The sequence below is a fragment of the Schistocerca gregaria genome, chromosome 2 (assembly GCF_023897955.1).
Source record: "Schistocerca gregaria isolate iqSchGreg1 chromosome 2, iqSchGreg1.2, whole genome shotgun sequence".
Lineage (NCBI taxonomy): Eukaryota > Metazoa > Arthropoda > Insecta > Orthoptera > Acrididae > Schistocerca > Schistocerca gregaria.
In genome coordinates this window covers 302,056,693-302,081,894 of record NC_064921.1, presented here as the reverse complement: position 1 = coordinate 302,081,894, position 25,202 = coordinate 302,056,693, and the positions used below count along the sequence as shown (strand labels likewise).

Sequence of the window (25,202 nt, the reverse complement as noted above, 5' to 3'; positions counted from 1 at the left end):
CTCTGCAATCATTACATGTGACAAAATTGTGGCAATGTTGCTTGTAAACGAATCTTTTGCAGCTATTGCAAGTGACAGTAGTTTTATTATTTCTTTTACCACCACAAAGATTGCACCTCCCACACCTTCTTACAGTCTCCTCGTGATTGGTGGGAATTGATTGATGAGGTGACAGAAATACTTGAATATCTCGTGGTAGAGTAGAGAGCTATGCTAAGGGCCATCTTCTTGTGGTCCTTTGTGTAGAGTAGGATGTACACATATAATCCACAGTATCGACTCCACCTTTTGTTGCATTGTAGTTCAAATTTACAACAGACTTGCCTGTAGCGGTGTCGCTTTCAGCAGTTTCATGCATTGATAACAGCCTTGTTCGTTTTTGTTTGCCACGAAACAAGAGTCATCTTGAAATCCGAAAAGACAATTTCCAATTTCTCGTGATCTATTGGGCAAAAATTCCAAAGGAATTTCCTTCTTGTTCTTTTTCAATGATCCAATGAACGTCAGCCCAATTTTCTAAAAGATGCTGGGCCACAGGATAACTACTGTAGTAGTTGTCCGTAGTTACATTCCTGCAAGTTCCTTGATTGGCTCAGCCAATCTCTTCACAATATCCATTGGCTGTTTAGATGCAACATATGGTCCAGGATTCTGTCTGCTGCAGTATACTTCAAAATTAAAAGTATAAAAGTCTTGCTATCGCACAATGCATACAACTTCAATCCATACTTAGCGGGCTTATTTGGCATATACTGAACAAAACCACAACGTACGCGAAATGGGACAAGCATTTCGTCTATGGTTGTGAACTCCCCTGGACTGTAGTTATTTCTGCAGTTTTTCAGATATGCTGAGTGGAGATTGCGAATGGCAACAAGTTTATCAGTTGCTAGTCGTTCTTTTCGTGTAAAAATATCGTCAAACCTTAGTGACCGGAGCAAGAACAGAAAGCACTTGTAGCTAAATGCTGCCCTTAGAATAATCATTCCTGTTCCATTTGAAGCCCACACTTCTAATACATTTGTGTGTCCTCCTTTTTGTACAGCAATGAAAAACAGTGCTCCTATAAGAGCCGTTATTTCAGAAGCAGAAGTATTTTTGCAATCTCTAGCCCTTGAGTAAGTCAGAGATGACCTCTTGTTATTTATGTACATGTTGGTGTTTGCAACAACATAATCAATTATCTCAGGATCAAACAAATTGAGAAAACTTTCGATTTCAGTTTTAGCTTGTTTACCATTGCATTTCGGGCCAGGTAGGACTTTGATTATGTTCTTTCGTTTTGGTTTTCCTGGTAGTGCTAACGGACTATTTATCCACAAAGTTTCTTGGTCCTTACCAATATAAAAATGGAAGTCATCATGTAGCATACCTTTCACTTCATTCCCGTCAACACATGACTGCTCAGATTCGCTGTAATAATCTGCAGTTTCAATTATTTCTGCTTTCTCATCGCTGTCAGAGAAATCTGCTTAATCTTCTTCGTCAGATAATTGCAGAAGAAGACACTCAATTTCTTTTGGTGTTAGTCCTTTCCTTTGTGCGGACCTGGGAGACCATAAAATAGTTCTAATACCAAAGCAATGTTAATAACTACATCATCATTCACCCACAGAGTTGTAAAACAAAGCTTCTAATCCTCAAAACATTCGACAGTGGTACGGCTACATGTACTTACATTACTGGGCGCGAGCGGTACGCAGTGCCGTCTCGGTGCAGTCGTCCACTTCACAGGTGAGTCACAGCTGTTATGGTGGGTATAATGACGGTGCAGTAATGCTGTTTGGCGTGTGACTAAACAATCGAAGCATATCTAGCTCCACTGTTGTGTGCTCGGCGCGCTACCGGTATGGTTGAGTTTGTGCCCTTGATTAGTATGCCTATGCCACCAGCAGCTATTAAAAGTTTTTTTGAATTGTTCTGAAAAATCTCTGAATAGTCATTTACATAGGTTTAAAACGGCAATGAAGTCTGCACCACATAGAAGTATATGCCCAGAGAGTCAGAGGCCAAGCCAAGAACATAGACTACATCAATAGGACAGCTTTTTTCTGCAAAAGATGCTTTACAGAAGACAATGGAGAGATATTTACAAAGACATGCTCTGAGAAATTTGTCAGTATTTTGTTATATACCATTGTCTCAATTTTTTAAGGACTGTAGTTAGAGTTGATTTACCTGTCTCTGTTTTTATTGAATTACTGTATATGACTATTGCATATTCTATAAAAATGCATTGAGCCATTGACTAATTTCAAGATTAGCTCAATGAGTGCTCTTCCAAATCATTAAAAAGTGTCAATACTGTGGTAGAAATACCAGTCTCCTTGATGGTTGTATTTTACATACAGTTGGCTCTCAGTACTGTAAACTTGTTTGCCAAGGTACTTTCGATATTTATTAACATCTACAACGTTTGCCGTCATTGTGACAAAGTGCTAATCAAATTTGGTGGCCAGTCTTTTCAGTGGGCCAATATAAGCTGATTTATCTTGCTATCATGTGACATGTGGATAATGAAAGTGTTGAGTGATAACAGTTACTCACTTAGATGGCTATAATAGACCATGTGATTTATGTTTTCTACAACTGTTTGGCATGCTACATGTAAAAACTAGACAATGCTCAATCTGACACATCTGCAATGTTGAAGGTGCCAGGGACTCTTAGCAATTATTCAGTGTTCCACAGCAACAGTAACTTCTTCACAGTAAAAAATATGTAGGTTGAATTTGAGTGGCTCCTGTGTAAGGCATTTCCAATACACTCTGTTTAGAAGTTCTGTGTTTGAGTTGCGCGGGATACAATCTCGCAGAGTGCTGCCAGATACCAATATGAGTGCAAGCTGTGATGCTTGCCAGTTAGAGTGTCTTTTCAGGCAGACCAAAAATAGAGTCCCAGGAATGCAATGAAGACAAAGTTTGTTTGAGTTTGTTGGAACAACTGTGAAAACAGAATTACTCTTCTTCTTTGGACAACAAACAGAATGTCACACAAACGGTCTGGATGACTGTTAATAGACTATGGAGAAAAAAGCTCATGGAAATCTTAGTTTAGACAAAGTCCAAAATAAACTGTTCTTGTGGGAACTCTAACAGTACTTCAGGCAGAAGGCCTAGTAATGGATATACAAAAGCTATGAACTAAGGTTCACAACTGTTTCCTGACAATGGAGAAAACAAAACTTCTGAATTAAAGTTTGTAGGAAACTCAAGATAGAGGTGAGGTACCAAGAAGCATAAGAGGATCATACCACCAACAGATAACAGTAGTTTTTCTGTCAATGCTTAGTGTAACAAAAGAGAAGCAAGTCTCAAAAATGATTGATTAACAATAAATTATCACCTTATTGGTTAAAGCTATCTGTATTTACGTCAGTAAGATAAGAGCAAATTGGCCATTTTACACTTAAGACGGTCCCAGTGAGAAAGTTTCTAAGTTTGGTGAAGCTGAATGAAGATGAAAGATGCTTGGTGAGTTGTTCATGAAGTAACAGTAAAAACTTCCCACACAATTGCTTGTCACAGTCAAAACACACAAAAAATAAACTTTTACTCATCTGACTGATGAGGTATGGTTCCACCTCTGTGGGTACAGTCAGTCAGCGTTTTGTTAAAGTTGCGAGTATGCAGTTCAGTTTTCAATAAATTTTGAGAAGTTGGAAACTGTTATATTCTTTCATCAAATGAACTCCAGGCCAAGTTAAGTTAATTTAAGTATCGTTCAAGAATATAGCATCATTGCAAATGGTGGAGTTGAGCTGCGATTGTTGTTTGAAATGTGAAACTATGTTTAATAAGTGACTGTTTCAGGTGAACATAAGACGACTGCCAAAATAAAAATAAAAATTAAAAAATATTGTTTTGAAAAATTTTGTGTTATGGATGTACAGAATAAATGGATGTTGCCACACGGGAAGAGTTGGTGTGGATAAAAAAAAAAGAGGACCAAATTCCCGGACAGGACCGTCAACCATCAGATGATTAAAGATGAACACAGAAATAGCACACATCCGACCATGCCTTCTTCTATGTGACCATGTTGCAATATCCAGTGCTGTCTCGGACAGCAGTGACAGTATAGGGGAGCCTCCAGAATGAGCTCCCGATTGAAGAAATGCATAAGCTTTCGGCACCTGGTCCAGGAAGCCCGCTCAGAGTGAGAAAGAGGTCCATGGCACCAGAAACATCTGCTGGCACTTTAGTTGCTGTCTGGTAGTTGAATGTGGTGCGGCTACCCTTGAATATCTTCTGTAAGGAATCAGGCTGCCCGTGCAACTTAAGTGTCATGTGCAGACAGAGTATGAATAACACCAGTACTGCAGTAATCTTATACTGGCTGTCTCTCTCAATAGTCATTGGGCACTTTTCATTTGGTATTTTGACAGATATTTGCAATTTTGTTTTTACAGTATATAGCTGGGGGCAGCACATACAAATACTGCTGATTATATCTTTCGTGCAGTACCCAGTCCGTCATTGTGTGTCCCATTACAATCAAAATTATGCTTATAAACAGAATTTTATGTACTTATTCAATAGAGTGAACCCGAAATTAGTCAATGCAATATTCAGTTTAGAGATATGTATTACCAGAGACAATAAATCCATTGTTCGGTATGTCTTCATTACCTGTATTGTGTGCTGTCCTGACCTGTACTGTTTGCTACCACCATGCAGCACAGATACTAAGTTGCTGCTGTAGAATTCATTATTTTTCATGGTTTACTATCCCTGTTTATACATATTGCTAGACTAATTTGGGACTTCTCCATTGAATGGGCATACAAAAGCTTGCTTTAATAATAATAATAATAATAATAATATGGCGTACTCCTGTAATCCAAGCTACTGGGAGGCCGTTGTGTGGGCGAGAGATGCAGATTCACTGCATAGTCGGCCGTTATGCGAACTCTGGTACAACCGCAGTGATCCGCCTGTCCTCTACATCACATTGGCAGAGCGAGGAATTTCGTCCTAACAGTGAGTGTACGACGATCCTCGCAAAACCAAGCTGGACAGAGACTAGTACCGGTGCCACTCCACCACACAACAATTTTTTTATAATTTTTCTGTCATTTGTGGCATATTTATTATTATTATTATTAGTCACAGGAAACAAAGTGACATTGAGCATCCCACGAGTCTTGATGTGCAGCATTTATTTCAGCTGACTGTGTCTACACAAACAAAAAAAACAAATTTGAAAATATCTGAAGAAACATGAGAGAAATGCCTCATAGAAGAGATGCCCTATATGCCTAAAGAGTGTATGCAACTGGTGCTAGGAAAAAGTCCTCAATTTTTAGCAAACTATTTTCCAGTTCCTTTAATTATTGAAACTTTAGGATACTTTACATGGTCAGTAGTTTTGCCATTAAACCTCTGAAGTAAGGTGTGTGTGTGTGTGTGTGTGTGTGTGTGTGTGTGTGTGTGTGTGGTGAGGGGTAAGGGAGGGGGGAGGAATGTACAATATTATATTAATATCTATTTGTTCAGTTTTGAATTTCTAAAGAATATGGTTGTAAAACTGACACTACAGCATAATTTTAAATCATCTGACACCTATCATTATGTTGTTTGTAATTCTGGCAAACCTTGACGAGTTTGTAACTCTGTATAACACATCGCATAGCTTTCTAAGGCCTAGAGTTCTTGCTAGTTTATTATGCTGGCCCTGCCATTGTTATCCTCTTCTCATACTTTTTCTCCTCATTCCAATCTTGTCCTATTGGAATGAAGTAATCTTAAATTATTTGTCATATACTTCATGTACAAGTACTAAGAATTTTCTCATTTGATTATTGATAAAAAAATTTAAAACATTTGTCACAAAACATTAATGGAAAAAGAAACCAATGTTTTACCATGCATACTCTTTATTTTATAGACTTCTTGGGGGATGAACCGCACATTGTATGATGGTGACTCAAGAGGAGCTGTAGTGGTGACCCTAGAAAGCACAAGCATTTCAGCTTGTAGCTCTGGTTCACTTGTGAGCAAAGGGCGATTTGTGGGCTTGTGTCTTCGCTTTGCAGATGATTTTGAAACAAGCCTTGATGACTGGAAGCCTGATATGAGTGACAGCACTATAATGAATCTGTGTGTGGTGTCTGAGGGAACCTATGAAGTCTGCAGTCGCACAATTGCACAGAAACAAGGCAGTGGTATGACATCTTAAGCTCTTATTATGATAACACTAACTATTTTAATTCTTTCATTTCTTGTGTAACTTCTTTTGGAAACTGCAACTTTCTTAATGATGAGGAATGTTTCATATTTGATAGGCATTCCACAGTGGCTGCACTGTTTCACAGACAAGTGATACATCTGATAAAATGATAAATCACACTTAAGAAGTGTTTTTGTTCAGATCAGGTTTACTCACCTCATAATTAACACATGAGCTAAATAGGGATTCTTGCATAATTTAAGTAAAACAAGACAACATTTCAAGGCTCATCATATGTTGCCAAAGTGATAAGACAACATCTTGGCCTCCCAAATAACACACAAAAGGAGACAAGTACTTTGCTACGTCATCAGTTCTTGTGCCTTTTTTAATCTTACTGTACAGAAATGCAGAGATCTTAGAAGAGATAATTACAGTAATGTAAACTTTGTAAATTTATTGAGTGAAATTTTTGTAGAAATGTTTACATAACTGCACTGCTCTTTCCAAAAACATTTTAATGCCATGAAAAAGACATAATTTTATGTAAGCAATCTCTCACTACAAAAAGAAGTTACAAGTATTAGCTGTAATACAAAGTACTCATTCCTTTGTGTCGAACCCTTGTTTTCATGTATTTAATTGATTATACAATATTATTGGTTTTCACATTGTATGGGGCCATGCTGTATAATGTTTTCAGTTTTATAGAGAGGATAACTAAGAAGGAATTAATTATCTCATCTAGAATTTTCTTCCTCTATATTTTCCCTAAATATTATAATATTTAACAGATGATGAAGTGATTGAAAAAATAATGATGAGATAAAAGAAATTATTCAGTTTGTTAACATAGCTAAAAATTTGATTGTAATGGGGGACTTGAATTCGACTGTTGGCAAAAGAAGAGGATAACAAATTATAGGACATGGAATGGAGGACAAGAATGAAAGGGAAGGCCCCTCGTATAGTTCTGCACAGAGACATTTTCGTCATTGCAAATGCGTGCAAGTAGTAAAGAGAAATTTGGAAGAGGCATTAAAATTAAGAGAAAGGAATTAACACTTTAAGATGTATCGATGGTACTGTAATTTTGTCAGAGGCACAAACAATTTGGAAGATCAGCTGAACTGAATGGATAGTGTCTCTATCACAATGCAGACTGATCTTGATTTACTTCTGTTTTGTGTGCGAACCGTTATGAACAGATCTCAAGATCACTCATGTTCTCTACACACTATCTATAGATGCCATCTTCTGTGACATATTTTAACTACTTCATCTATTTAGGTATTTACACCAGTAGCCAATGTACCAAACTTTATTGCCTTCTTGTACTTTTGCTTTTGTATCATTTTGATTGTATTTTGATATTTCATATAGTTACTATTCTCATCTGGAAGTTCCTCCGGCTTTTTGAGATGGCCTTACTGAGAAAGCAGAAGGAAATGAATGCCTCTGATGTACAGGTTGTCCCAAAATAATGAATACATTCTTTGAAACTGAACGTCTCTTTAATGAAAGGGTTAGAAATACAATTTTAGTGGTGTTCGATGCCTCATGGTCCAACTTAAGCTGGTAAATCAGGGTGTATATGACCCGGGAAAAACCCAGGAATTTTTTCATCTGGGAGAAAACTGGGAAAAACCCAGGAATTTTGTAGAATTCCGGGAATTTTTTGTTGTTTTAGTTTTCCGTTAAATTTTTGTAGTTTTGACTGGTAAGAATCAATGCTCAAACAAAGGATATTACTGTAACCCACTACTGCAGAGTAATACTGCGACAATAAAACATGAATTAGGGGGAGAAAGAACGAAAATAAAACATATGTTGCAAAGGAAATGTGCCATATACAAAAGAAAACACAGTGCTCATACAAGTGTTTGCCAACAGCAAAATGTGTCAAAGGCTGTAGGAAGACTATGCGATGCTTGATAACAACAAATTGCCTATGATGAGCATGACGTCACCACTGTTTACATTAGATTCATTTTAGCAGTTACGAGTGGGCTCATGTGCATGCGCAGTTGAGTGACGTGTGAGTAGTACCTTCTCCAGTGTCTGGCTACAGAAATGTGGCTGTGGCGCCCAAGCTGCCAGATTCACGTATGTGCAGTAGGCTCGGATCGGGGGGGGGGGGGGGGGGGGGGTTAGATTCATATCCTTGAGGAGAAAATACCTTGTTTCACAAAGCGCCTAGCATCCAGCGCACATTGGTCTATCGATTACTCATATGATTTTGATGCACATCCCTGTTGGTTTTTGAACACACTCTGTAAGTTGATTTCTAAATTAATCATAAGCTGCGTGTACTTTTGTAATGCAGCATACATGTTGCTGCCTATCAAACATCTTTTCAAAAGGAGTTTTCTTCCGTGTGTTTCATTTTCTGAAGTGCCAGGAAATTCAATGCCTGTGTATAAAAATATAACCATTCAAAGGACTGGAGGCAGCATCCAAGTGTGTGTGCTGGCTATGCCATTGCACAACTGAAGCATATAGTGTGTTGAAACAATAAAAAAGGCTAATGCGCAACATTGATTCTGATTGTTATTTCAGTTCAACAGCAGTAACAATGTCTGTAGGGTAAATGATGTCTCTTCTTTTATGGTTTTTTTTTTGTTTTAATTTTTTTCCTTCGTGTTATCTCATTTACTACAGTAAGTCCACAAGTATTGCAGGACTGGTGTTTTTATTTTCCTATGCTCTTTAGAGAAATGGTTTCAGAACTGGATATACTGCAAATCATAAAATGCCTTCAATGAGCTGTTTTCAGTTGAGAGCAGTGTTCCACATGAAGGAAAATAAGTAATTTGATCAGTATTTTTATATGTAAAGTTCCCTAACACCACTGTATACATAGTTGACAGTATAAAATGCATGTGTAGTGTAATCTATAACATCGGTTTAAACATTTTTGAGAAGAAATTACATTTCCATCTTTTTTGTTCCAGAAAATGCAAAATGGTTTTTAAATGTGCAGTGGCAAATGGAAGGTGTAGATATTCATCTTGATGTCAATGTTGGAAAACAGTTGTCAGCATTGGGACATACATTAACAATGCTCACAGGCTCACAAGAAGAAGATGAAGCAAATGCAACAAGCTATGACAGTGATGAAACTGATCAGGTTGATGGAAATACAGCTTCCCTTGTAAGTCTTGACTCACTGTGAATCACTACAGTTAAGATATAGTGTTCTCTCAATTTTAGCAAGTGAAAAAGTCATGAAGCCGAAGGGTGGAGAGGGGGCCCATTAGGTAGTTGATAGTGGGTTTATGTTCAAGTAATGTGAGCTTATCAGCAGTATTACAAATAAGTATATAATTTTCGGAATTTCAGCAACTTCTGTGTTACTTTATTATTGATACACTGGTTGTTTAGCTTTTTGCATAGGAGACTTGCCAAGAACTTTGCTTTATTATTAAGCTTAATTAATCAAAATGGTTCTACTGTTGGAGGTTTATTTACTGTTGAGATAAGTATTTTACATGTAATTATTATGCACATATCTATTATAATTGTCAGCTCATATGTACTATCTTTCATTTAGGAGAGCATAACTCTCAAGCGAAGTCGGAATTTAACGGACAGCTTGCCTGCATTTGTGTTCGACCCATCAATTGATGCCAAGAAAAGGTCAAAGTTAATAGAAAAGGAGATGAATGAGCAGGCAAAAATAATAAATGACTTAAGATCACTGGGTGCTTCTCATGGTACAATAGAACAAGAAATGAAAAGACTGCAAGAACTTGAAGCAATGGTTTTCAAGGATTTCAGAAGGTATCTAAGCAGACCTAATATGTGAAGACCTTATGTAGATTTTTTTGAGTCACTGAAGACTGTGTACCATTGGAATGTAAACTACTCAATTCTATATTTTATCTCAATGAGAGTTTCTAGTGACTTACATAAAAGACATTTCTTTCACATTATTCAGAATAATATCAAAGTTATAGCCTGTATTTGCAGTAACTGTATTGATTAATTTTAGGTTATTATACTTTTTAAATTAAACTGTGGCCTGGACAATCAGTTAAGCTTCATGGCATGTTTGTTTTTAATGTTGCAGTAGAAAACTATTTGAATCCACTTAGGTTTTGTAAATGGCTGAAAATGGAGCCTGGTTGGTGTGTTTGATGATTACCTATTTCCGCTCACTTTGTTATCGGCACCATTCTACTCTAGGAACTGAGTTAGTTAGAGAAATCACTTTTTAATCATTAATTGAAAAAAACTATTTCTCACATTATGTCATTGCCAATAAAAGAATAAGATAAGTATAATTCTAGGCGTTCAATCAGGAACCGCGCAACTGCTGCGGTCACAGGTTCGAATCCTGCCTCGGGCATGGATGTGTGTGATGTCCTTAGGTTAGTTAGGTTTAAGTAGTTCTAAGTTCTAGGGGACTTATGACCACAGATGTTGAGTCCCATAGTGCTCAGAGCCATTTAAACCTTTATATATATATATATATATATATATATATATATATATATATATATATATATATATATATAAAACAGAAAGAAACTTCCACATGGGAAAAATATATTAAAAACAAAGATTCCAAGACTTACCAAGCGGGAAAGCGCCGGCAGACAGGCACATGAACAAAACACACAAACACACACACAGAATTACTAGCTTTCGCAACCGATGGTTGCTTCTTCAGGAAGGAGAGGGAAAGACGAAAGGAAGTGGGTTTTAAGGGAGAGGGTAAGGAGTCAAGGAGTCATTCCAATCCCGGGAGCGGAAAGACATCCCTTGGGGGGAAAAAAAGGACAGGTGTACACTCGTACACCGGGAGCGGAAAGACTTACCTTAGGGGGAAAAAGGATAGGTATATGCTCGCGCGCGCGCCTGCGCGCACACACACACACACACACACACACACACACACACACTGTTGCCACCATCTACTCCAGTCCTGTAACCCGGAAGGTGTACACGATCAAAGGCAGAGCCATGTGTGAGAGCACCCACGTGATTTACCAACTGACCTGCCTACACTGTGACGCTTTCTATGTGGGAATGACCAGCAACAAACTGTCCATTCGCATGAATGGACACAGGCAGACAGTGTTTGTTGGTAATGAGGATCACCCTGTGGCTAAACATTCCTTGGTGCACGGCCAGCACATCTTGGCACAGTGTTACACTGTCCGAGTTATTTGGATACTTCCCACCAACATCAACCTATCCGAACTCCGAAGATGGGAACTCGCCCTTGAATATATCCTCTCTTCTCGTTATCCACCAGGCCTCAATCTCCGCTAATTTCAAGTTGCCGTCACTCATACCTCACCTGTCATTCAACATCATCTTTGCCTCCACATTTCCGCCTTGACTTATATCTCTGCCCATACTCTTTGCCTTTAAATATGTCTGCTTGTGTATGTATGGATGGATGGATGTGTGTGTGTGTGTGTGTGTGTGTGTGTGTGTGTGGGCGCGGGCGCGGGCGCGCATATACCTATCCTTTTTTCCCCCTAAGGTAACTCTTTCCGCTCTCGGGATTGGAATGACTCCTTACCCTCTCCCTTAAAACCCACATCCTTTTATCTTTCCTTTTCCTTCCCTCTTTCCTGACGAAGCAGCCGCCGGTTGCGAAAGTTCAAATTCTGTGTGTGTGTGTTTGTGTGTTTTATTCATTGTGCCTATCTACCGGCGCTTTCCCGCTTGGTAAGTCTTGGAATCTTTGTTTTTAATCCATGACTTACCAAACAGGAAAGTGCTGGTAGACAGACACAATAAAAAAACACACAAACACACACACACACACACAGAATTTCTAGCTTTCGCAACCGACGGTTGCTTCTTCAGGAAAGAGGGAAGGAGAGGGAAAGACGAAAGGATGTGGTTTTTAAGGGAGAGGGTAAGGAGTCATTCCAATCCCGGGAGCGGAAAGACTTACCTTAGGGGGAAAAAAGGACAGGTGTACACTCGCACACACATACACATATCCCAAATATATATAATGGATGTTTAGAAGATGGGTAAATCAGTGTCAATACCTTTGTATCTAGCAAAATGTATTGTATTTCCAGATTTTGTATTGATAATAATAATTATTATTATTACAAATATTGCTTTTACAGGGATATGATACAGAAGTTAAGGAGGCAGAGTGTGAAAGCATCATCTATTAAAGGCAAATTTGGTCTTGGGTCAAAAGCAAGTACCTACCGCTCTCGATCATTCATTGTTCCATCTCCTACACCAGAGCACCAGGTGGAGACTGACAGGTAATTTGTGAGCAGAAATAATTTTGAAATGTAACATTTTTAAATCAGTTTTTGCTGTTGTCATTATAAAGAAAGATGTGGAAGAAAAATAACATACTTCTGGAAGTGTCAGTGAGGAGTGGAATAATTTGTCTGCCAATAATCAAAACATTGAGATGTCAGGGCTGCAATTGCATTAACAATTTGTACATCAATATACAGTTGTTCTATAAAATGTTTTTGAAGAGGAGCAACTGCATATTTGGTTCAGACTTCAATAAATTATCAGTAGACTACACTGAAGTAGTATTATCAGGAATTTGTACAAAACACATTTTAATTCAGGAAATGTTGTAATGTTTGAGATATTCACAGAGCAAGAAGTAACCATTTACCTACATTAAAAAAATTATTTTTAAGTTACAGATTTGTGTTCTCCTGTATCAATAAGAATGGGTACACTTCAGAAACATCACCCAGAACCCCGGATCAATGAAGAGTTACCTTCTCATCCCGTCCGGTAAATCTCAGTTGTTCCCCAGTTCTGGGTGACTTTTCTGAACTATACCCCTTTCCCCAAACCTCTCCAGTCCATTTCCTTCACCCCTCTTCCTTCCCCTTCAACACTTCTGCCAGAAGGAGGAGCCACTGACTCTGAAAGCTTATGAAAGTTACATTATACTGTCAGTAATGAATCAATAATCATGTACACTTATTCCAAAGTAGTTGTTTCTGTCTACTGAACTTATCTCAGAGTCTATTGATGATCAGTTTGCACCAGTTGTACCATAATTTTCTTAATATGTGAGAAACATGGACTTTTACGAAAGGGTGTGAGAGACAGAGTTGTTCTTTTACACATACGGTGAACACTTACTAAAAAAATGAGTTCAATAATGTTACATGACATAGCTAAACGACAGTGTAAAAGTGTACAAAGAGGCATGGAAAATAAAATATTAGTGCTTGTTAGTAATAATTTTTTATGTTAAGGTAAAAAAATTTCTCCTTTCTGTAATTTTCTGCCACTTTCAGTGTTATTTTTTGCCGCTTTCAGTGTTATTTTTTTGCCACTTTCAGTGTTATTTTTTGCCACTTTCAGGTTTTTTTGCTAGTTTGAAGTACCATTTATTCTTTATTCTTGATTCACTAGACAAACAATCAAACAAGCCGTATTAATGAGTTTTATTACAATTAATCAAATATAATACTTAACTTTGGCAATCACACAGATGTGTTGCAAGAAAAGGGCAGCATGTGAAATAATTGAAGTGCCTAACATTGACACTGCTATCCAAGTGGCTAATTGTGAAGCTGCTATTGAAGTGGGCCATGACCAGTTGATCGCGGCGATTATATCCTCTTGACATAGGTGTTCTCGCTTCCTGCGACCGTGTTCCCGGGTTCGATTCCCAGCGGGGTCAGGGATTTTCTCTGCCTCGTGATGACTGGATGTTGTGTGATGTCCTTAGATTAGTTAGGTTTAAGTAGTTTTAAGTTCTAGGGGACTGATGACCATAGATGTTAAGGCCCATAGTGCTCAGAGCCATTTGAACCATTCTTCTTGACATAGGGGCCTCTGTTGTGCTGGAGGGAAGTCCTGTCAGCGTGCGATTGGCTGAGTTCTTCTCCCAGCCTTCTCTTCCCTGTTATTCCCAACTGGTGTGCCAGCGCTTGACTTTACACTGTAACATTCCTCCCTCCCACCCTTCAAAGCAACAGACCGTCATTGTATATGTAGCATGACAACGGGAGGGGAGGCAAGAGCATTGACGCCCTGTTGGACCGGAAACTGTGGCTGCAGGGGACATCAGATTTCCGGTTGTACCGCATCATCTGGCCTTCGCTCTGGTGGAAGTGTGCCCTGGAGAACACTCGGAAGGGTAGGTGTTGGCCGCTGCGGCATTGGCGGGTCCAGCTCCATCGGTAGGACAAGAGAAGGTGAAGGTACCATCTCCATAAAGTCGTCCCGTGGTGCTGTGATGACACCTTCAGGTGGCATCTGTGGCTGCACTGTCCTCGGGATCTGTGAATCTTGGTGAACAGATACAGGAGGATTACCATGCACATGGCAGTGGCGAATTTGATTGTGATGTTAGCACTGCAATTCGTCTGGGCTTAAAGAAGCCACTTGCAACCTTCCTTTGGCACCAGAAGCTGAGGAGTGTGGTGCAGATGGAGCAGTGTCTGATGGCAGTTTCCTTGAAGCAATTCCACCAGTGATGGTCCGTCTCATGCGTGCTAATGATAGAAGGCAAGAAACAGTTGCAGTGCTTGATCCCTGGTGTGTGCAATGTGAAGTTTGGCCATGTGCTGCTTGAAGGTTCTGACAAATTGTTCCGCTTTGCCACTGGATTGTGGATGGAATTGTGCACTTGTTAGATGCTGTATGCCATAGCATTCACAGAATGTTTCAGATTTATTTGACGTGAACTGAGGACTGTTGTCCGACACTATGACTTCAGGCAAACCTTCAAGGCAAAAAATAGAGTACAACTCTTGAATTGTACTGCGTGACACTACCAAGTTCATTGGCATGGAAAAAGGAGACTTCCTATGAAAGTCTACCAAAATCAACCAACAAATGTTCCAAAAAGGTCCCGTAAACTCTATGTGCACATGTTACCATGTTGATTGCAACTTAGGCCAAGCAGAGAATTTTTTGGTGGAGCAGACTGATTTTCTGCACATGCATGGCAGTGTGATGTAATCTGTTCTATTTGGGTGTCCATACCGTGCAAAGTACAGTGTCGATGTGCTGACTGTTTTGTACAAACAGTCCCTAGTGTGTCTGGTGAAGTAACTGCGACACTTCTTTTTGCAAAGCCCTGGGGATCAACAGATGTGACAGTCAACTCTCATTTTGAAAAGAATCACACATTTCTGTACAGCAAGGCTATGCCAAAGTGCAAAGTATTGGCGCACTACAGAGTTCTTTATGCTACGCAATGAGTGAGGTCAAGATGTGCAAATGTATTTTAGCAAAATGTTCAGATCTGAATCAGCTTCCATGGTCTGTGCAATTTTCCTATAGTTCAGAGGAAAGGATTGAAGCAATTCAGAATCGTGAGCATGGATGTGACAAGAAGATGAGCAAAAGCATCCAAGCCTGTATGAGGCCAATGGGAAGAAGTGAAAATGCGTCCGCATTACCATGTTAAGCTGTCGGACAATACACAATCTCGTACTGGTATTGAAACAAGAATAAAGCCCATCTGTGCAATTTTTGGACTGTTCGGACAGGAACTGGCTTCATCGGTTGAAACAAGGACTGCAATGGCTTGTGATTTTCTGCCATATAAATAGTGTTTAAATTTGGTGATACCATACACAATAGCCAATGCCTCTTTCTCTGTTTGTGAATAGTTACACTTAGCTTTGGACAACATTTCTGATGCGAAAGCAGTAGGCCTGTCTTTAACACTAAATCTGCGCGAAAGCACTGCACTGATTCTGTAAGAGGAAGCATCAACTTGCAACACAACTGGTCCATCAGGATCAAAGTGAACAAAGCCTCGATCACTGAGCAATGCAGCTTTAAGTTTTTGAAAAGCTACATGGCACTCATCTGTTTAAACAAAGGGCATGTTCTTGCAATGCAATGGAGCTGCAATTTGTGTGTAGCATTGGGTATGAACTGAATATAATAGTTCATTTTTCCTAATACTGACTACAATCCTGTGATGTTGCGAGGATCTGGCAGGTCACATATGGCTGACAAATGTTACTGAAGAGGATGTACACCCTTTTGTTTATGACATGACCAGGATTCTGAAAATCAGGTTTTAAGAAATCACACCTGTCCAGTCTGCACTTTAGTCTTGCATCATATAACATGCTTGACAAAGCAAGCAAATTTGCGATATGTTCTTCACGTGTATGACCTGCTACTACAATATCGTCCAAATATTTTGAATAGATTGGTACTTCAGCAGTTAGCTGATCCAAATACCGTTGGAAAATGGCGGGTGTGAAAGCACTGCCAAAAGGCAAACACAAATATGTAAACAAGCCAAATGATGTTCATAACACACACAGTTTGAGATTCTTCATGTAGCTGTATTTGAAGATATGCGTTGTGCAAATCAATTTTCAAAAGGTGACCAATCTGTCCATGAGATCCTTTGGGCGTGCCAATGGGTAAGTATCAATCGCAATTTGTGGGTTGACTGTAGATTTAAAGTCAACATGGAGCGAATGCGGCCTGAAGGTTTGGAGAGCAAAACCAGTGGACTTGCCCTACACTGTCTTTGGCATTGAGTGCAGTCACTGGCAACACATTGTCCTGAATTCAAAAGCCAAACAAATCAAACGAATCAAGGCCAAATATGTTCTCACAGGCACATGATTGTAGCACAGTGAAAGTCACAGTTCATGTATGCAAGCAATACATGACAGGCAAAATACATTTTTTGAGAATGGGAATGCCTTGTCCATTTTAAGCCGTCAGGTGCACGCTATTTTAAAACAGGCATGGGGAGCTTAAAAGTTCATATGTGTTATGCTTCAGTAATGTAAGAGAGACACTGTGTCCAACTGAAATTTCACACATATTCCACTAATATGCAAATGAACAAAAAGTTTGTTGGACTGGCATAGCACAGGAGAAACTGCCTGCAACAGGTTTTGAATATACTGCATTGATTATGTGGGCCTTGTGACAAGAATTGTGTGAGTGGGCAGAATTATTATGTTTGTTTCATTGCAAACATACGGATTGTGCATGATGTTTCTTGCGGCAACCATAACACTGTGCTTGTCTCAACGGGCACTCCTGGCATTTGTGCTGTGAATAGCACCGAGTGCATGACATAATTCTATTCACCTGTTTAGAGAACTGTTTACGCGGCTTGGTGTGCGTGTACTGTTGCTGCCTACTGGGCTAGTCGTGAGCAAGGGACGACTTAACCTGACAAATTGGTGGCTGCTCAAATTTATCGGCCGTTATGGCACCTGAATCGTACTGATCCAGAATTTGTTGCACTATGTGCTGAAATTATGGATTTGACTGTTTAAAAATCTGTTTTCTGAGTCTGACATCAGTTACATTGTACACAGTTGCATCACACAACATAAAATCTGAATATAAAGCACCACAAGCACATTTTAATTTGCATTTCCTCATCATACTCTGTAAATCTGTTACTCACTCATGATAATTTTGATCTGACCTTTTCTTGCAACTAAAGAATTGGTACCTAGCTGTCACCACAGTCACTTGTTGGTCATGATAGTTAGTTAGAGAACCTATACCCTGATCATAGGACCGTTCACTCGAAGTGACATTAGGGAACAATTTATGAATGCGGCGAAAGACTGCACTTCCTACTGTTGACTAAAAGTAATTTAGTTTCACAGTAGCTGATACTTCATGAGCAATGACGTGAGCTTCATACTGTTGCAACCACTCGAATCATTCCTCTTCTTTTTCGTTAAACTGGTGAAAAGGCGGTATGGCACTTTGAGCTACAGTTGTTGCTTGTTGGACTGTGTTAGGTGTTTATTTCGCCAATAACTACTGTACCATGTTTAAAGGGTTTCAGTCAGCTACATCTGAAACTGAAACATCTGTGTTAGCTGCATTGCATCAATCGCTTGTGGCTGAGGTGCCTGAGCAGGCTGTGGGAGAGATGGGTTCCTCATTTTGGAGTAGGCAAATGCAATAAACAGATAATGCAAGCAATAAAAATAAGCACACAAGCAAAGAAAATTTCTGGAATGCCCATCTGAAAACACTGAATAGAAAAAAAATACTGTAAGAGATAATGTTAAAACATGTAAACACACACCTGCAAAGAAAAGGTAACGTAGAATTAAGGTTCTAGCAGAACACAAACTCCCACGACAAACAAAACTGTAGCAACCGGGCTCTGGGTTGTTGCTGCGGTATTCGTTAACCTCATCGTCAATCTTGTAGTGTCTAGGAAGCTCGCATACCCGGCTTGCTAGACATACTTGACTTAAGGGCAACAAAAGCAGTAAACAAGAGGTCATGACCTAACAAAGAAATCTATGAACATGCAGAGAACATACAACGCACCAAGCAAAAAAGAAGGTCATTCTTGGAACATTTGGCTAGAATGGATGATGACAGGTTGATGAAGGTAAAAGGACAATCAGCATTTGTTTACTCACACATTAAATGAACTCAGAGAAACAAACATAAACATAATTGACACTTGGGGTAACAGGAATTTATTTATGAACAAAATTCAAAAAGTGGTCTTCAGGGACAAACAAGACAGGAAAATAAAAATTGTCCCATTCCGTCAAAGAGCTCCGTAAGCAGAGATTGAAACATATGAAACAAATGTGTACACAGAGGAAGCAGAATCAAAAATTAAAATATTGTTTTAAATTTCTCTGCAAAACAGCCATTCAAATATAAATAATAAATCTTCTTCAAGCTGTTTGACTTTGAATATAGCTAACAGTTTTATCTGTTGGTGTACATTTACCTACACTCTTAGACAAGAAAACAAACCAAAAATGACACTTTTTGGAGAGAGCAGCAGTGTGGTATATCAATCAAATTGCATATTTTCGTAGTGTGCATTTATAAATACAAAAACCACCAAATACGATGCTCCAGCTTCACAGCAAAGTAATATCATGTCATTTGGACATTTTTCTGCCACCAGATTTTATTTCCCTCAAAATTATCTTTATTCTTTTGTGACATGAAACATGCTGTGATAGTCCAAGTCTAGGTTAGATAGAAAGTTACTATTTTGGTTTTGAGTTGTTTCATAAGAACCTGGCGTATTTCTCAAGCGTGCATGCATGCATGCATCATATGAGGATAGTTATGTATGACATCATGTGCCCTGTGGTGTGATTGGGTGATAGTTCAAACAGAGCAAGTACCATTGTTGGTTTTGTGTGTTTGCATAAGTACAGTACAGTATTTGGTCTGTGTATTCATACTCACAGACTAAAAACATATGCAGTTTAATTGATGCACTGCATTAAAGGTCTCTCCAAAACATGTCAGTTTTGGTATGATTTGCTGTCAAAAAGTGTGGGGAAAAGTGGCATTGGTGAATAATATTGTCATTGAATGGTTTCATCTGACATCACATCTAGGGCACAAGTTCATTTGTCTGGTAATGAATGTTCACTTTAAGGTGATGTGTGAATCTCCGCCTTGAGGAGAAAATTGAAAATCCAATTTCAACATTAAATAACTATCTGTTGCCTATATTAGTAAACAGTTACCTTCAGATTTATCCAGGAAATTACCAAAATACATGGCTTTCATAAAAAGATTTGATTTCATATTGTTCCATTAAGAACTGCTGATTTCAAGTAAACATTTATTAGAAATGTTTGTGACACACTACTTATCAGTGGCTTTACAATTCTTTATTTATTCATATGTGGCATCTAATACAAAGGACAAGTCAGAATAATCACAAGTGCTACATTGTTCACATTGCTATTGCTATCAGAATCAGATTTTCCTCTTCCAAGAATTTGAAGAAGTTCTAAGAAATGTCAAAAAGAATAAGTGATAGAAATAAGTTGTAAAAGGGGATACATTCCTATGCTGCCTGATTGTTTCTCCTCTGCACATTGCTTGTAGTACCATGAGCATTGTTTCTCGTTGCAGCTTTTTAATGTCAGTAGACATAACTGTTTCAGACAAAGTATCCTTCCATTTACAGCCCATTATTTGTGGTATGTGGAATTGAACTCATAAGGTCATAAAATAACAATTTGTTATTTAATAAAACCAGTAGTGCCATTTCTATTTGAACACCAGAGGAGGACTTATCAGTTTAAATATCACCTTTTGTTTGATACCTTGAAATATTTTTTATGTCGAAATGAGTAAATCTTGTTTATAATTTAATCAATATTTTTCATCTATTCATGTCGGATTTTTAAAATGCTTTTGTAATTCATTAGCCCAGATGATGCAGCTGTTATTTTGGTTGCTAATGGGAGCTCTGCAAGCTTTGAAAGCTCACCACGCACAGGTCCCTCACGCTCAGCATCACTAAGAGTGCGTGGTATAACTGGACCAAGAGTGACTTTTAGTGACACACACAACATCTGCAGGTAAGTTTGTCGTCATCTTCATCAACTATTTATCTGATATAGTTATATGGTATGGCACTGTGTTACTGCATTCTCCCATGATGGGAAGATGGATAGTTCAGAAGAAAGAATAGCATTCCCACCCACAGATTCCTTCTATAAGGAACAATCAAAAAGTTTTCATTTGAGGATGTTACTGCAGCATATATGTAATGTAGAACTGATATGTAGGCAAGGGATAATTGTAGTATTCATGTCCTTCTGATGTGCATGCAGTATATCCAGAATCATTAAATGTGCCAATGTACTCAAGTGGGTGACACTTCAGCATCCGTTCTATAGTCGTGATCTCTCCCCATGGGATTATCACTCCTTTGGTTCCCTAAAAAGGGCCTTAAAAAGCTCAATGATTCATGTTGGATGAGGGATGTAAGAGGCAATTACAGACTTCTTCACACAGCAGGACATAGTCTTTTACCAAACAGGTATCTCCAAATTGGTGTGTCGATGGAGTGATCACCTCAGTGCTCTTGGTGATTTTTGCCTGATTGGTGTACCGATTCTTGACTTTATGACCTTTTAAAAGAAACTTTTTCATTGCCCTTTATACTATTGGCACAAAGTTTAGTCTGTTGCAGTGCATTAACTGTTGTTGTTGTTGTTGTTGTTGTTGTTGTTGTTGTGGTCCCCAGTCCAGAGATTGATTTGAGGCAGTTCTCCATGCTACTCTATCCTGTGCAAGCTTCTTCATCTCCCAGTACCTACTGCACCCTACATCCTTCTAAATCTGTTTAGTGTATTCATCTCTTGGTCTCCCACTACGATCTTTGCCCTCCACATTGCTCCTCCAATACTAAATTGGTGATCCCGTGATGCCTTAGAATATGCCCTACCAACCGATCCCTTCTTCTGGTCAAGTTGTGCCATAGATTTCTCTTCTCCCCAATTCTGCTCAGTACCTCCTCATTAGTTATGTAATCTACCCATCTTATCTTCAGCATTCTTCTGTAGCTCCACATTTCAAAAGCTGCTATTCTCTTCTTGTCCAAACTATTTATCGTCCACATTTCAATTCCCTACATGGCTACACTCCATACAAATACTTTCAGAAAAGACTTCCTGACACTTAAATGTATACTCGATGTTAACAAATTTCTCTTCTTCAGAAACGCTTTCCTGCCATTGCCAGTCTACATTTTATATCCTCTCTACTTCGACCATCATCAGTTACTTTGCTCTCCCCAAATAGCAAAACTCATTTACTACTTTAAAAGAGTTTCATTTCCTAATCTAATTCCCTTAGCATCACCTGATTTATTTTGACTACATTCCATTATCCTCGTTTTGCTTTCGTTGATGTTCATCTTATATCCTCCTTTCAAGACACTGTCCATTCCGTTCAGCTGTTCTTCCAGGTCCTTTGCTGTCTCTGACAGAATTACAATGTCATCGGCGAACCTCAAAGTTTTTATTTCTTCTCCATGGATTTTAAGTCCTACTCCAAATTTGTCTTTTGTTTCCTTTACTGCTTGCTCAGTATACAGATTGAATAACATCCGGGGAGAGACTACAACCCTGTCTTACTCCCTTCCCAACCACTGCTTCCCTTTCATGTCCCTCGACTCTTGTAAATAGCCTTTCACTCCCTGTATTTTACCCCTACCACCTTCAGAATATGAAAGAGAGTATTCCAATCAACATTGTCAAAAGCTTTCTCTAAGTCTACAAGTACTAGAAATGGAGGCTTGACTTTCTTTAATTTATTCTCTAAGATAAGTCATAGGGTCAATATTGCCTCACATGTTCCAACATTTCTACGGAATCCAAACTGATCTTCCCCGAGGTCGGCTTCTACCAGTTTTTCCATTCGTCTGTAAAGAATTCGTGTTAGTATTTTGCAGCCGTGACTAATTAAACTGATATTTCGGTAATTTTTACATCTGTCAGCACCTGCTTTCTTTGGGATTGGAATTATTATATTCTTCTTGAAGTTGGAGGGTATTTCGCCTGTCTCATACATCTTGCTTACCAGATGGTAGAGTTTTGTCAGGGCTGGCTCTCCCAAGGCTATCAGTAGTTCTAATGGAATGTTGTCTAGTCCCGGGGCCTTGTTTTGACTTAGTCTTTCAGTGCTCTGTTAAACTCTTCATGCAGTGTGCATTAACTATTCAGTAAAATCAGAAAAAATAAGTTGTTGGAGACAGAACATGTTTAATTCATAAACATTGGAGAAGAATATTGAAAATATTGAAACAGTGTGGCATAAGAGCAGTTACTGTTAAGAGGACAATGTGTTAGCAAAATTTTTGTAAGCAAACTGCAGTTGCCAAACCACTGAGGAAGAAGTTAAATGACAAAAAGTGGCGAAACTTGAAGTTAAATGACAAGAAGTGGTGAAACTTGTTTAACTTAAAAAAGTGATTGTCAACCAATTGAAATGCCATTCTGGCCCAAGCTGCTGGAGTTGATCGTCATATGTGCGTGAGGCGCATTTGCTTGTGTGAATGAATGGAGTGTGTTTCTCGTTTTTCATTGAAGGCTGTGTCCAAAAGCTTATGCGTCCTTTAATTGTGTCTGTCTGCAACTTAGCATGATTATCTTTATGGTAAGTAGCAATCTGTCTTTTCCCACATTGTTGATATTTCTACTTCCGATTGTTTAACATTTTCAGTTGGTTGGTAACCATTCGTCAGCAGAAAGACCTTATACCATCCCAGCAACAGGTCAAGTTTGTACATAGAGATCACTTATCCGAGCTTATGTTCTCGGTTTATGTGCTAACTGTAAAGAGGAGAACATTTTATGTGTGGTTTATAAAACAAATATTTATATACTTGCTGTGACAAATGGCCACACCTACAAAGTTCTGAGAAGGAATATAATTTGCAGATTCATGTATTTATTTTCTGGACTCGTTCTTAAGCTAAGACTTCTCATGATTGCAAGCACTATGATTCATAATTATTCTAGATTGAATTACACAGATTACCCTTTATGGTTCTTTCTGCAGTAGATTCCAAACACTAGGGCAATATTCATCAGTAATCACTTGTCAACTTATCCACAAACTGGAAATTTAAAAGAATACGGTATGCAGTGTACTGAGAGAGCAGCCAAATCTCCTCCCCCATAAATGTGCACAAACAGAAAGGCTAAATTATTTTGAACCCAGAGTTTAGTTTTATCAATGGATTATGTTGTAATATGTTCATTGAAAATAGCAACAATCACTTGGAAAGTTTAACATATTGTTGTGAACTTAAGTTGCCACTGTGAGATGTAAGTTGTATATGCCAGTATAACAAAAAACAAGAAAATATTCATTTATGACCATTAGTTTGGTATCTCAAAGCACTATCGTACATATAACATTCCCTGCAAAAGTTTCAAATATCTTATAGTGATAAATTTTATTTTATCTGAGTTGTATAAATTGGCGTCCATGGGATTTTGTGAGTTATGTTTCAGTAACTGCATCCCACTTAAAATATCAATGAAATAGGAAAAAAAGTTCTGTTTTACAATTTCTGATTATCATCACATTGCTTGCCAAATAAAGAATGCTGATAATCATTACAATGCAGACCTCATGGGCCTGATAGACTAGCAAATAACCCATTTCTTGTGGTCTTGTATTGATTAAATCTTTCTTTGCCCTGCTCTCATCTGTCATCAGATTGCCAAGAGCACACACCATTGCATTCATATCAGAAGCTAAATGAATTAGAGACATAATAACCAGAATGATTCACCACTGTTCTAAGACATTTACTGCGTTAATTTCAATTATATTTTACTAGTCCTTTGCAGTTCACGCTCCCTGCTTCTTCCATCTCAAGAGTGAACATAAGTTGCAAATAATTTATATTTTTCTAATTCTAAACAATTTTATGAGGCTAAGATCTGAAGATCTGCTGAATTGAATGAAAAGTTTACTGAATATAGAACATGAACTGAAAGTAAATTGGGGTAAGATGAAAGTAATGAGAAGTAGCAGAAACAAGGACAGCGAGAAACTGAACATTAGGATTGATAGTCATGAGGTAGATGAAGTTAATGAATTCAGTTACGTAGGCAGTAAAAGAACCCATGATGGATGGAGCAAGGAGGACACCAAAAGCAGACTACCACTGGCAAAAGGGGCATTCCTGGCCAAGAGAAGTCTACTGGTATCAAACATAGCCCTTAATTTGAGGAAGAAATTTCTGTGAATGTACAATTGGATCTCAGCATTGTATGGTAGAGAAACATGGACTGTGGAAAAACTGAGACAGAAGAGAATTGAAGCATTTGAGATATGGTGCTACGAAAAAATGTTGATGAGGTAAAGAATGAGGAGGTCGTGCACATAACTGGAGAGGAAAGGAATATATGGAAAACACTGACAAGGAGAAAGGACAGAATGGTAGGACCTCTTTTAAGACATCAGGGAATAACTTCCATGGCACTAGAGGGAGCTGTAGAAAGTAAAAACTATAGTGGAAGACAGAGATTGGAATACATCTTGCAAATAAATGAGGACATATGTTGCAATGCTACTCTGAGATGAAGAGGTTGACATAGGTGAGGAATTCATGGCAGGCTGCATCAAGGTTTAAAACATATCATCTGTGCTAGGTGCATTTCCGTGAATTTATACGTGTTAAAACTTTAAGCAGGAAGCAGTACAATACTCTTACCTGTTGGTACCACAGTTGCGTGAAATATTCTTCTCCACCGACTTCATATTTTGTGATGTGGGGCTGTTCCTGGTTTAGACTC

At 38.5% G+C, this 25,202-nt stretch overlaps 1 protein-coding gene across 12 annotated transcripts in view; it reads left to right on the top strand.

The window, feature by feature from the left end:
• LOC126336925 (transmembrane protein KIAA1109 homolog) overlaps window positions 1-25,202 on the top strand; it is a 468,521-nt gene that overhangs the window by 359,883 nt on the left and 83,436 nt on the right. For all 12 annotated transcript variants that reach the window (XM_050001082.1, XM_050001080.1, XM_050001090.1 and 9 more), the window contains 5 exons: window positions 5,890-6,166; window positions 9,126-9,325; window positions 9,725-9,954; window positions 12,273-12,419; window positions 20,310-20,462. In XM_050001082.1, the coding sequence (XP_049857039.1) occupies window positions 5,890-6,166; window positions 9,126-9,325; window positions 9,725-9,954; window positions 12,273-12,419; window positions 20,310-20,462 (1,007 nt within the window). The remainder of the gene's footprint in view (window positions 1-5,889; window positions 6,167-9,125; window positions 9,326-9,724; window positions 9,955-12,272; window positions 12,420-20,309; window positions 20,463-25,202) is intronic.